Raw genomic sequence first — 14449 nt, 5'->3', positions numbered from 1 at the left:
TTGTTGATGTTGCAGGTTAAACTTCACTGACACTTAATGCTTTTACAGCATATTCAGATTGCCCTTCAGTCAAGTCAAACAACCGTAGAGCATGTGCTGTTTTTCCTGGAAAGTGGAATAATAACTCATCATCCAGGCTTTTTGCTTGCAGTGTTGTCTACTAACTTTCAGTATTTACTGTTTCTTAACAGAGGTTTGCCTTAACCTGCCATGCTTCTGGCAGGAAGTTTCCGACAGCTCCAGTTTCATCCTGCTGAGAGCAAATCAGGAGGTGTTAGGAGCATTTAGCAGCTGAATATTTAAAGAGTCTACCTGATACCAGACTAGTACAGTCTCACTGCTTTTATCCTGGAAGCCATCTGGTAGGAACCAGATGGCTTCCAAGGGGGTTTGGGTATGATGAAAGATGGTCACACTTGGCAAATATCCATTAGGATAAATTTGTGGTTCGCAGGCTGGATAAATGCTAAGCTGTGTTTGTGGACAGGAAATCTTCACAGGGAGCAGGATTGTGATAAACACTGACACATCTTCAGTCGCATCTGTGATGCAGGACTGCAGAGTGAGTAAATTCTCCGCAGTATGTGCAGTTTCTCCTCTGATGCTGTTGTCTGATGATTGAAGACACAGCAGCTGCCAGTCATTCACACACTAACTTGTTGCCTGATCAGGCATTTGGGATTCATAATGAATCGTACCTGCTTGATGGTTGATCTTATTTCCTAAAAGTGATTAAACGTGGTGTAACTGATATGTCTCAACAGTCAGACTCATGCTGACGTGCACTGCAGGGTCACTCTTGTCAGTGTAACATGAGAGTTGTTTTGTTTATCGTTTATTAGCAATACACAGCTCAAAGCTGTGTAAATGGATTTTAATCAGTTAGAGCTGATATCTGAGGGGATTAGTGTTTCTAAATCAGCAGATTTAGACTGATGGCTGTGTTTTGATAGCCTTTTTCCTGAGAGCACGGGAGATCAATAAAGAGAACAACTAAATGAAAGATGCAAAGGAAGAGAGATGTAAAACTGCATGAGACTTCAACTTTAATTGTGCATCATTTAGAGAGGGGACCCGAAACTGTGTGCTAGCCACATCCTCAAATGTTGTGGCACAAAACATGGCACCACACTTTTATTTTCCACAACACGTAAATACAGTATGGTGCAGCTCCATAGTTACACAATATGCAAATACAACGAAAAACCTGCAATGTGTGTAGAGTCATTTCATCACTTCATCTTTATGCACACAAACAATTCTTATTTGACTGCGTGCGCACTTTTACGCACGGCCTGTTTTACAACAAGGCAAAGGGCGCGCGGTGGAGGGTGTACACGTGGACTCACAGAGGGCTTTCTCGCGGGCTTACGGCTGACGTTTTTATGTTTTGAAACTGAGAGTATATGAAACATTATTTTTATTTTATTTTGGCCTTTATTTTTTGTATTTTAATTGGTTTTATTTTATTATCTGTCCGCTTCGCTTCATTTTTTTGCCCCCCATCCAATTGTCATTGGTTATTTCCATTCGTCCATACGTCACTGTTTAGCATAAGACCCTGTCAACACATTCACACACGAGAGAGAGAGTGAGAGAGAGAGAAAGCGCGCTCGCGTTTTTCTTGTAGCGCGTCTGTGCGCAGCTTGAAACTTCTGCTGCCAAACAGAACATGAGCAGCAGCACCACACCAGAGGATTTATAGCTTCTTTTATTATTATTATGTTATCATTCGACGTGTTGTTTCACTGCATCGATTTCTGGGCTAAACGCATCAGCTCATTGTGTCCTTTTGCCTGCCAGCCAACACAGTGACGATCACCTGAGCACGTTGATTAGATCGAAAGACTTCTTACTTTCACTCTCACAACAAGGTAAGGACAGAGGGTGTGTTTCTGCTTGTTCAGGCTATATTTAAAACATGTTAGTCAGGAGATGTTTGGACCATTTCCCCCACACGACTAGCAGTTTAACGGTGTACCACCACTGTATTTTATAAACATCAGTTATTGGCTGCTCTTGACCAAGCTTAATGTAATCAGTCAGTGGCTGGGTTGATGATTTAACTTCTGGAAGTTTGTAAGGCTGATAAATGGTAAAGAACACTGGCATGGCGTCAGTGCTGACGCCTTTTTCTTCGTCACATCTATTACATCAAACACTTGCCCTGCAGTGTTGGCTCACATCAAGTTTACATCTCTGTTCCTGCCATCAGGAGTTCACAGTAATGATGTCAGTACTTCCCTCATTAGTTGTGCACACAGTGCTTTGGCCAGTAGAAATACAGCAGCTTCTGTTTTTGTTTTGCTTTGACTTTGGTGGAGCCGAGCCGACACATTGATTGACAGGGCAGAGACAGATGCCCACCAGCAGGATGTGCATTTTCTTATCACTTCCTTCCAAGGCCTCAAGTCCTATATATTCACATTCATAATCATGGGGAGTAGTTTTTGCTGAAGCAGCCAGCTGGAAGAAGGTTGGCTTCTAAACTTCAGTGGTGGGGAAAAACTATGTGAGTCCAATTTTGTTTATTACACTTTAACTTAGAAGAGTTATTTTTCTTGTACAGGTTCAGAAATATTTGCAGCCTCTTGAGGTCTTAAAAAACTAAAGATCTGGACTATTTCTGTAGCTCTCCAAACCCAGTGGATAAACCCTGGTTTTTAAAATTCCTTTGGCCTGTGAGAAGATTTCAGCAGCAGAACAATAGCAGAAAAGAAGGATGTTGGTCTGATGTGCTGTCAGTCAGGATCAGTGCTGGCAGAGCTACAGGGTTATAAGTGGCCCACAGAGGTAGATTAATGAAAGAAGTATGCGTGGCAGCTCCTATGAATGTGTGACAATGTGTGGAAGGGAATGTTTCTTTCTGTTCTCTTTATGTTTTCAGCATCGGCAGCGTGGCTTTACATTTCCACGTAAAAGCACAGTTAGGGTCTTTTACCAAGCTTTCTTCTCATAGTGCGCATGAAGCCAGTTTAACTGAGAAGTAAACGGCAGTAAAACAGCTCTTTCTGATCATGTAGAAGTCTGAACTGCCACAGGCAGAAATGTGCTCTTTAAGCGGGGAAACAAAAGTATTAACCCTTCAATATCTAAATCAAATGACTTATCAGTGAAGGAGAATGTCAGTTTCCATCTCCAAAAGGTTGGTGGTCTGACATTACTCAATGGGGAATTCCCCAATAACTGAATTTCAGCGAACTGCAGCTCAACTTTAGCCAATTTAGCAATTTGTATTATTATTGCTGCTTTCGTGACACAAAGCTACATCTACTTTAATGCTGATTGGAGGTTGAGAACTATTGGACATCCAAGGTGTGTCAGCGGGAGAGAAACTGGGATGGGAAACAGTGTGACTGAAGGAAGACTGGTTTGGGAATTCGTATTCTCTGAGATACGCTGATGGAAAGCGCCCAGAATAGGTCAGAATAGAGCCAGCATTGCTCCTATCTATAGTGACCAAATTTCCCCTTTGTTGTCACAGAATCATTTGTTTGACTTACACTCACTCTTGTTGAGTCTTATTTTGGCAGGCTTTACTCACTGTATGGACCTTGGCAGGAACTAGGTCATATTTACCAATCAGCTTTTTTTCACCCGAATCAATGACTCTCACTTATAGTGTATGTCCGCTCTGTGCTCTGTCCTTCAATTCACCGCAGATAAAAGCTGTTTTTATTTGCAGGCTGTGTTAAGGAAATAGTTCAACATTTTTGGAAATACTCTTATTTGTGTGAGTTAGATGAGGAGACTGATGTGCAGAGCAGGCTTCCACATCAGCTTTACTTCATCGCTGTGATAACTGATTATTTCTAATTGCTTGAGAGAAAGTAACTAGCGACACACTAATGAACAGTATCAATGCAACCTTGGTTACTATTACCTGATATGATCCGGAAACCCATCTCGCATTCCCACTCACTCCCCTGCGCTTTTGTAGTAACCTGAATAACTTGACCTACATTCCATTCAGACTCCCCCTTTATGAAGGTTACCTGACGTTGTACCACTATCTGCAACAATACACCCTAATTGGCTGACAATTTAGCAAAATACCCTGAAAAAACGCAGCATAGACAGTGCAACAAAGGGTTCCAGATTTGGTACAATGACTTTGAAATTTATAGCCAGTTTATATTGTGTGATTATCAGTGATTTTGGAGGAAAGCATGTCAGTGGTGGGAATGATTAGTGTGTGGAAGGGTTTCGGGAAACTTCTCCTGAAATAAAAGGTGCATTGTTGGACTGTCTGCTTTGGCCCTGTATAGAAAACAAACTGTCCCCCTGTCTTCCTGTGATAGATGGCTTTTCTGACTCATGTGCGTCTGCGTGGTAACCTGCAATCTGTTTGTACAGGCCGTACTGCTGAGATTGCGCTCTCACCCTCTTTCTCTCTCTCTCTCCAGTCCACCACTCTTAAATTGGCAACAAAAACTCCCAGACGCTCGCTCTGCGATATTCTGCTGCCGTCTCAGACAAAGTTTGCCGAGCTGAGCACGAAAGAGGCGAAGACAGCTGCAGAGAGGAAGACTGACAGACATTTGTGGTGTGTGTGTGACGGTAAAAGGTACAAGTAAAGTGAGGCATCAGAAGAGTGATGTTTGTGGTTTGAACTTCCTGCATCGGCTGTTCTCCTGTGACACAATTGCTCTTCCCTTAAGTCACTTCATGCAGTTTGGCAAGCAGGTATTTTTTCTAAAAACACGTCAAGCAGTTGAGTCTGTGGGATGAAAGAGCAAAGAAAGCAAAACAGAGGAAAGAACAACCATGCTGGAAAATGACCAGCTGGTCTACATTGGCCTGGAGCTGGTGATCGCTTGCCTGGCTGTGGCTGGGAACGTCCTGGTCTGCTGGGCCGTCTGCCTTAACTCCAACCTGCAGAGCAACACCAACTTCTTTGTGGTGTCACTGGCAGTGGCTGATATTGCTGTGGGGCTGCTGGCAATTCCCTTTGCCATCACTATTAGGTACCATTAAGTTTGATCATTTTAAAATTGTCTGTTTCGCAGTACTCAAATTCAGTGTTATAAATCTCCGTAAGAAGCATTGTTTTACTAGATTTGATGTACAGTGATATTGTGTTTGTATGTTATTCTTTTTTAAACATCTGTGATCAACATCAGCATCGGCTTCTGTGCCAACTTCTTCGGCTGCCTGTTCATCGCCTGCTTCGTCCTCATACTCACCCAGAACTCCATCTTCAGCTTGCTGGCCATCGCTGTGGACCGCTACATCGCTATCAACAACCCGCTCAGGTGAGGGGAAACAAAAAGGTCACAAACAGACAGCTTTCTGCGCTCTCACTTCAAAGACATTCAGTTCACATGATGAATGAGTTTTTGCTGTTGCCTTTTCTTGCATTTTGAACATGATGCTCTTTTCACACGTGGCATTCAAGTCAGGGGAGCGTGGGTAAACCATTAAATGTGAGTGGCTTCCAAAGCACGTGTGCAGTGGTGCAAAACACATTGAATTATAGAGAGATCTTATTCAATTAAGGCTAATCTAACCGGCTGTGGGCGGACATAGATATTTGTCACCACAGGCTTTATTGGGTTACCATTTGTGTGCCATTGGAGGGAATAAACCTGCTGAAGGCTTTGATCATTTACATCCATGTGCATCAGCACCATTCAAATACAATTTCTTCCTTGAATTCCGTGTTCAGTCTTTCTGCAACAGGTATTTTGACACACCATTGACTCGCATTGCTCGTATGTGTGTAACCAAACCACTGTTGTTCAGTCACAGCTGCATTCTTCACTCCTGTCATGGGAGGATATTCCACTCATAAGCCACAGCAGGTGATGCATTTGCATAAGCAGTTGCATAACAGCTTCTGTATGTGTGTGTTTGTGTCCTCACACCCGTGCCACAATCTTGGCACCGAACACCGGAGAGCTAATAATTCATCAGAATTTCAGGGAGATTAATATAGACTACTGGCTGCCACCGCGATCATGAAAGAGCTCAGTCACATGGGACATTGGCTGTAGGTGAGGTGATGTTACCAAGAATACTACATGCTGATATTCTATTTTTATTCCTTGACCAAATATTTGCATTCCTTATGCCTGCGTGAAGCAATGTGCACATTAATAATGCCAACATAAGCATTCACAGTGGTTTCTTGTTGGTCGGATCCAGTTGTTTGGCCTGTTTGCACATGCTCTTGATCTGAATTACACCTTAGAATCAAGAATACTGATGATTTTTTTTGGCCTTGGATCGGTGTTGTAGAAATAGACCAAAGACAAAGCTACTGTATCTTTCAGTCAACATAATGTTAACAGTGGTTGCATTAGATTCTCTTCTGGCTCTGAACGAAGGCGGACGCTTTTTCTCTCGCTCCCTGCCCATATGTGCCCTGCTGCTGCTCTTTGTCTTGTGCTGTCTCTGTCTGAGAGCCTCTCTCTGCATTTCTCTCCGAAACCTAAAATCATGGATTTGATCAGCTGGTCTCTCAACACAATCGACCATATTTCCTCGACAAAGAGTCGGGGTAAAGGAGAGCCCGCCTGCCCTGACGGAACGTTTGTAGCCGGATACACGATGGACTCCTGGGAGAGGTGGAGGATCGTGTGCCTGTCAATCCTTTCCATTCAGGATGTTGAAGACGTCTACATAATTGGAATTATAATAACAGGCATTCTGCTATTTGGAGTTAGCGGCTTCCTATCGACTGCCCGTCATGACTGAGGGAATGTACAGGGCTGCCAACACTCAGACTCGAGCGATATGTGAGCTCGGTCGCAAGCGCGATGCGATTCTTGATTAAAATCGCAGGCTGGATGTGGCTGCGTGCATGCCCCCCCCCCAGTGTCTGTGCTGCGACACCTCCCCTCTCCAACACCCCCCCCCCCCCCACACACACACACACATGTGCAAGTCTTTGAGTTTTGTTGTAATGTCTTGTTATGTTGCTTGTGTGCCGAGGTGTTTTTTCCCTAATCCCACACTGTGTCCCCCTACAGGAGCCTAGTTTGGGAGTAGCTTTTTTCCCTCTTCCTCCCTCTTGTTCTCCTTTTTCTCATCTAAGTAAACGGGGCGCTGCTCGTGTGGCGACCCACAGTTCTCCCGCTCCTGTCCTCCCCCTGTTATGTGTCACTGTCTTTTTTATGTTTCTTGGATGGGATGTAACTGAAAGGCAATTTCCCCTCCGGGGGACCAATAGAGGTATTCTGATTCTGATTATAAAATAAATTCTAACCCGCAGTCTGTTGATAAGTGTGGTGTTTAACCGGTATTTCCAAGCTCAAGCCTGAGTTGGAAGTCATCATATATAGCGAAGTTTACACCTTTTACTTAGATCAGAAAGAAGTGCCCTGGTTAATTCCAAAGTAGTAAGGAAATCCCCTTTACTGTTGATTTATGCACACTCTCAACTGTGTGCAGAGTCATGCAAAGACACACAGCAAGACTTCACACTGTGTCTCTTCTCACTGTGTCTACCCCATCGCCTTCGAAAGTGGAAGGAAGGAAGAACCTGTAAGGGCTTTCTAAACAAAGCCAAAGGTATCAAAGCGTCTGAGCTGTTAACAGACCTTTGCGAAATCTGAACATATTTAGATATTTGAAACCCTTCGTGTCTGTGTGGTTAATCGTCAGACAAGAATGCTGGAGAGGTGCTGGTCGGATTATTGAACGTGGTCACAGTGTATGAATTCTCGCTTTGGCTTATTTAGATAAATAATGCGCTTAAGCTTTGAATACACAACCATTGGGCCCTCATTTGAATAAACAAATATTGAGTTTTCCTCAGAGGTATAGCATCACATTGAGATTAGATAAAGCCACGAGACCCGGTGTTTTATTGTGCTTTGCTGAACTTTACAGGTACTACAGTCTGGTGACAGGACAGAGGGCAAAGGGCATCATCGCACTGTGCTGGGTTCTCTCAGTGGGCATCGGCCTGACACCAATGCTGGGATGGAACAAAGGTGGGAGATTTATTTTTTATTTTTCTTCCATAAAAGTGCTCAGGTTTACTCCAGTGTTGGCTTCAGTTCAGTTAAGTGCATCTTACTGCTGAGAGGAAAGCTGGAGTCAGCTGTTAGATTTGAGGTATGAAACCCAAGCCAGGCACATTTTGCTGCCATAATTACATGAAAAACGTTTTGCTATGTAGAATTATGTCTTCTATAGAACAAATGTATTTGTTTGACATTATTAAAAGATAAAATTGCTAATAAATCACTCCTTGCTCTGTTGTCCAGGTTTGAACACCACCACCATCACCTCCAGCAGCTGCCCTGAAGGCCTGACGGAGTGCCTATTTGAAAAAGTGGTTAACATGGACTACATGATTTATTTCAATTTCTTCGGCTGTGTGCTGGTGCCCCTGTTGGTCATGCTGGTCATCTATGTCCATATCTTCATGGTCGCACGTCGCCAGCTCCGCCTGATGGGGCTCAAAGTTGCCCACACACCTGCTCCTGGGCAAATACCCTCATCATCGGGTGCATCTCGTTCAACCCTGCAGAAGGAGGTGCATGCTGCCAAATCGCTGGCCATCATTGTAGGCCTGTTTGCTCTATGCTGGCTTCCGCTGCACATCATCAACTGTTACCACTACCTGTGTCAGGACTGTGAGCGCTTGCATATCTGGGTGATGAACATTGCCATCATCCTCTCCCATGCTAACTCTGTTGTGAATCCCTTCATCTATGCTTACCGCATTCGGGAGTTCAGACAGACCTTTCAGAGGATCCTGTATCAGCACATCCTCGGACGGAGGGATGGACATAGGTTTGGGGTTGGGAGTGGTGACGGCAGAAGCGTTGGGAGCAGCGGTATCATGTGGACTTCCCCCCGTGCCAGTAAAGAGGGTTCATCCTGTGGCACAGTAGTGAATACCTACGTCCTGGACCCCAGCCCTGATCGAACTCCACCAATTGCTACTCATGCATCCTCTTGCCATTGGACATCAACGTTAGATGCCGCGCCAAGCAGCTTCATACCCAACGGACACCAAATAAAGGCTAGCAGCCTCTCAGCAACACAGCGGCAGCCATGCATCATGGGATTTACTGCTCAGGATGGAGTAGAGTCGATCACATATCTGAAGGGAACAGATGTTTTGGAGGTGAAAGACAGTGGAAGTGCCATTGCTTTTGTGAACGTTCAGGCTCTCTCAACAAAACAGACTGACTGTGTCCATGCCACAGAGCTTACAGAAGTCTTGTGACAAAGATATTTAGACATTTAAAATATATTTGTATTGCCATAAACACATATAACGTTGTGCAAAGTTGACATTATGAACAATTAGCAATAAATCAGCAGCAACAGCATATTGACTCTTCTCTCTGAAGTCACATTGACTGATTGCCAAGCATCATTTTCACATGCTTTATTACTCTGTTCTCGTCAGCCATCTCTGTGCTAGATCTGAAAGCACACAACAGAATGTGCCATAAGCAGGTGGATGTTTAAAACACTTTCCAGACATGCAGTACAACAACATCTACAGCAGCATCTTAGCACACAGAAATGTCAAATGTACTGTACCCTGCAATGTTTTTTTAAGAGACTTGAACTGAAATTCTTGATCTGAATTTTGTGATAATATTGCATCAGGTTAACTTTTATAATGGCTATCTGTATTGTTTTTACACACTGGAGAATTAAAAGTCTTTAACACTTATTATTTCACTGATTTGAGCACTTCTGTTGAGTAAAGATCTGTTAAATAGTCATTTCTTAAAGAGTTGGATAGCTACATAATATTTAATATTGCTAGCTGGATCAGTGATTTGATAACTGCCAGGCAACACAAGACTGTTGCTGGTTCAACAACTTTGTGACACATGTTCACACGTGTCAAAGGCATCTAAGGAATACAAGCCAGTTACCAGCCATCCAAAACAAAGAGCTTGTTTGACCTATTCAAATATCTTTCCATATGCCTCTAGTGTGGCTACTTCCAGAGTCAGGCTTGCACAAATACACAGCATGAAAAGCAGACGCACACGTAAAGTACATACACATGACAACAGACTACTCAACAAGAGGTATTTACAGAGTAGCCAGGTTGCTGACGCCAGTCAATGAGCCTAATGCAATGGAAATCGAATGATGGTTCATTTGATGATGCCTTTTATTATGCCATTATGCTTTCTCTTTCCTCATTAAAAAGCCCGTCCATTGTGCGAAAGGCCTGCATTAAGCAACGTTTATGTATGCAAACCCTGGAGACATGACATTGGCCTGTATCTCGCTCATGTATGTTTATTCAAAAATGATGCATATCAGTTGTTTGTTACACTTTGTGGTTAGGATGAGGCCATTTCATTTCATATTATTTGCTTTATTTAGAGACAGGAGCTTAAGCAGGAGATAAGTGTTATGAAAATGGTGCAGTTATGACAGATTCAAGTCTGAGTCATAGCAAAACAAAACTAAAAACAAAGTCACAAATATGCAAAGGACTGTTGACGAATCATGAATGTGCCTCATTGATGCCATGATTTGTCTTTTGTTCACACACAAGGCCACACACAAGGCTCCAGTGGGGTCCATGATGATGTGATGTCCGTAAGGAAACAATCCAGTTGTCCTCTTTATATTATGCCATTCAATCAAAGACTACTGTATGGGCAATGGCATGCAATTTTTTTTCTCGTTTTAGAATGAACCAGGAAATGAACAGAAACTTAAAAGCACAGTTTCTTTGAAGCAATGTTTGATTCTCTTTGCATCCTCTCTCAGGCTGATGCAGTGGTGACATGGAGCCACAACACACATTAACATCTGGTGTCTAGTGTCAAAGTCAAGCCTTATGTGCCTGTTGTGGTTACTGTATGTGTGGGGGAGGTTGTTGGTTTGCGCAGATATTTTTACATACACTGCACAAGCTCTTGCAGTTTTAACTTTGTTCCTCTTGTGAATAAACATGTACAAAGGCATGTCTGGTGCTGGTCATCAGCTTGCAGCTTTTTATTCAGATGCCAGAAATGACCATGGGTCAGTCAAACAGAGTTTCAGAGCTCTGGCAAAACACTGGGAAGACTTTCCACAAGCACCTCACACAAATTAAACAAACCAGTACAATCACTCCATAAACAAATCTGGATTATTTTTTCGAAGAGGATATGTTGATTCCAAAATACAAGTCCCATAATGCAGCGCGGGATGCCACGGGAAGCATTTCATCGAGCCTTTGTTGCATTGTGGGTAAGCGGAAAAAGGCTCCAAAAGGTTTGTGAAAGCGACAAACGCACGTTGCAGAGTCGCTCAAGAAGAAGGAAAAACAACAAAGAAATCACTTTTCACCACAGAATCAAGGTAACTGTCTTCACATACTGGATAAAATAGCATTATCACTTAGTCGACCAACAAATGGTGTTTGTTTGTGTTCGAAAGAGCTCATTCATTCAGTCGACCAACATGGTTCCGTCTGTTTGCCGAGCTCAAGTTCCTATTTCGATAAATAAGTCAAATTTTGATTCATTTAAATCACACCGGGCTTTGGTTCGTAGTAGTTTGTGCCAGTAATTACTTTAACGTATTCTATAAAGCTATTTAGTCGTTTTAGGTAACGTAGCATTATGTAAATTCACGAAGGACTAACGTAAGCTGGCTAGCTAAAGTAGCTAGCGGTAAAGTTTCTCTGCTTTTACAGGGAAATTTGTCTCTCATTAAGTTTGAATATAATCACACTGTATTCTTCTAATGATCAGTCATTGGTATGCACAAGCTCAATGTAATATTTCAGCAGTTCTTGCTACGTTTTAGGCCGATAGCGTTTAGTTGTAGCTAGCACCACATAATAGATTCACACAACTCAAGACTTTGGGCGGACCCAATTAGTGAATTATCAGTAGTTTAAATAATTTTCAAAAGATATGGTTTCAAAAACAAGAGATGTGATTTTTGTCCCTGCAACTAGAGGACTCCATTTCTCCAAATGTCTTTTAATTAAAGGTATAAAAGCAGGTTGGTGACAGCCGTTTATCACGGGACAGCACACTGTAACGTACATGTTGTTTTTCAGGAAGAAGAAAAGACTAAAAATGTCCATCGGTGTACCAATCAAAGTCCTGCATGAAGCAGAGGGACATATCGTGACTTGCGAGACCAACACTGGAGAGGTGTACAGGGGCAAGCTGATTGAGGCTGAGGACAACATGAACTGCCAGGTTGGTCCTTTAATGATAAAGAGGATGAATAATATCATAAATGAAACCCCCTGTGATCCTTTTTTGTCTAATGGAGCCAAATAAATTACCCCTCCACTGTATTGGCTGTGTTGTGTGCATGCATGCTTTTATACTGAAATGCTTCTAGTTATTATGGGTTTATGTGTTTTCCTCATCTGCACATTCCCATGAATCAGTTTAAAGCTGCTGCCTTAATATGTGAGAATTTGTGACTAACCTTACAAGTAGAGACAATAGACAATGTTTCCTGACTTGTAGTTCATCCAAATCCTGCAGGCTCCTCCATCTGGTGGTGCCCCACTGTGGTTCCTACTCCTGCTAGCTAGTTACTTGAATAATGTGGAATCCAAGTTGTGAGTCAGTCCCTTATTAGCAGAGTTGTAGTGTTGAAAGACGAGAGTTGTGAACCACTGCTTGTACAGACCTATTGCTGCAGTGTGTGAATGCTTGCATTGCATTGTTTGTGCTAGTTTAAGTCCATAGTAGTCCACCGTGTACAATTTCATGTTACATTAACTATGACACTAAAAATCTTGTCTTTCAGCCATGTGGTTTAAACTTTGTCATGCAGCTAAAATTACACATTTTATTTCTGTCCCTACAGATGTCTAATATAACAGTGACTTACCGTGATGGCCGGGTGGCACAGCTGGAGCAAGTCTACATCCGTGGCAGCAAGATCCGCTTCCTGATCCTACCTGACATGTTAAAGAATGCTCCGATGTTAAAGAGTATGAAGAACAAGAACCAGGGATCTGGTGCAGGAAGGGGCAAGGCAGCTATTCTCAAAGCACAAGGTGAGTGGCATGTTTCAGGATCAGTATCTACACAGACATTTCATCTAGCCTTTTCTTTTTTTCCTCATCAGAACTACAGATTATCAGGAGAGAAATGCCTTCAGCAGCCCTGTATTAAATAAAATCCTATTCTGGCTTTGTGTCAGAGACTAATTCATTCAATTCTGCTTTTAAGATGCGATTTGTGTGTGTAATTTCAATTCCAGTTTAAAATCAAGAACAGTAATATGATCATTGAATTGAAGTTTGTACCTGTTCGTACCCATTTCTTTTTATTTCCTTTTATAAACTTCATTAACAACTCAGTAATATTCAACAAGGAGCTTAAACATCACAAGCGACAATTGTACAGCACCCCACAATGGTTTTACAAAATTAGGAAAGCAGCATTTAAGTCAAGCTTGATATTGCCCTACACATAAAAGAATGATCAGTCAGAGATACAGCTTATTAATTTAACGCTGGTATCAGGTCGGTACCTGATGTTGGCGGAAATTTCCAAATTCAGATATCAGATTGGAACTGAAAAAAGTGCATCGGTGCATCCCTATTTAAGATGTTCTCAATATTATGTCCCATGGTTAACATGGGTGTAAAATTAAACTCGTCAGGCGAAAACTTGTTAGTTTCACAAGGGGTTTTCTTGGTCATCTATGTGACATTTCCTATCCCGAGTATCTCAAAATTAGTGAACCAAGGGATTGCAATGACCTGAAATTTTGGTGTAATATCCGTGATTGTTCTAAAATATGTTGTGTGTTTTTCTCTGCAGTGGCTGCAAGGGGTCGGGGCCGTGGTGGAATGGGAAGAGGCAACATCTTCCAGAAGAGGCGATAACTGCTCCAGCTGCGTTCAGATTGTTGCATTGTATAGTCTTCTGTTTTTTTTAATTTTGTCTTCTTTGGATTGGATATCTTGGGTATTGTTTGCAATCCTACATGTTGCAGCGTATTGCTATTGATTTCATTTTTTATGAAAATAAACCTATTTCAATTTGATGTGTCCTGTCCTTTGATGAACTCAACTAAGATATTCTTGGTAACCACCGTTTTTTTTGTTTTTTTTTCCACTTCCCCTTACTGAACACCAGATTTCTGTGGTTTCCAACTGGCTGCTCTTCATTTGAAAACTGTCGTCCTCAGCATCCTTTCAGCCACAATTGGATTTTGACTCAAATTTGACTTATGTCTGAACATTGCTCCAGATAACATTTCAGACTTTGGTCTTGTTTGCTAGAGAAATTATAAACAATGCAAGTTTGTCTTTCTGTGTGACTCTGAGCATATGAGAAATAGTAAATGACCGCATGCTGAACAGACAAGCTTCAGTTTGAGCTTGAAAAACGACTGTAAGGAGTAGTTTAAGAGAATACAAGGTCCCTAGCATTTTGATAGGATATGTGTCTACAGTAGTAATATTTTCAAAGTTTGGTATTCTGTTTTTAACAAACGACCCCCTAAGTAAAGAAAATAAAAGTGTAAAAACTGCTCT

General features: G+C 42.2%; 2 protein-coding genes across 2 annotated transcripts; both read left to right on the top strand.

Annotated features, from left to right (window-relative positions):
* The first annotated feature begins 4566 nt into the window (after positions 1-4566).
* adora2ab (adenosine A2a receptor b) lies at positions 4567-9616 on the top strand. Its single transcript, XM_070989067.1, is given in 5 exon segments — positions 4567-4967; positions 5124-5255; positions 7837-7940; positions 8217-9154; positions 9156-9616. Coding segments are annotated over 5 exon segments (1419 nt in total). The 5' UTR covers positions 4567-4767; the 3' UTR covers positions 9201-9616.
* Positions 9617-11163: 1547 nt separating this feature from the next.
* On the top strand, positions 11164-14446 carry snrpd3l (small nuclear ribonucleoprotein D3 polypeptide, like). The gene is made up of 4 exons (XM_070989145.1): positions 11164-11286; positions 11996-12140; positions 12766-12958; positions 13731-14446. Exons 2-4 carry the CDS (start codon positions 12015-12017, stop codon positions 13793-13795), a joined length of 384 nt encoding a protein of 127 aa, XP_070845246.1. The 5' UTR covers positions 11164-11286; positions 11996-12014; the 3' UTR covers positions 13796-14446.
* The last annotated feature ends 3 nt before the right edge of the window (positions 14447-14449 follow it).

Source organism: Chaetodon trifascialis, chromosome 20, assembly GCF_039877785.1.
Source record: "Chaetodon trifascialis isolate fChaTrf1 chromosome 20, fChaTrf1.hap1, whole genome shotgun sequence".
In the NCBI taxonomy this organism is placed as follows: Eukaryota; Metazoa; Chordata; class Actinopteri; order Chaetodontiformes; family Chaetodontidae; genus Chaetodon; species Chaetodon trifascialis.
The sequence above is the reverse complement of the archived record's forward strand: the minus strand, read 5'-3'. Positions and strand labels throughout refer to the sequence as shown.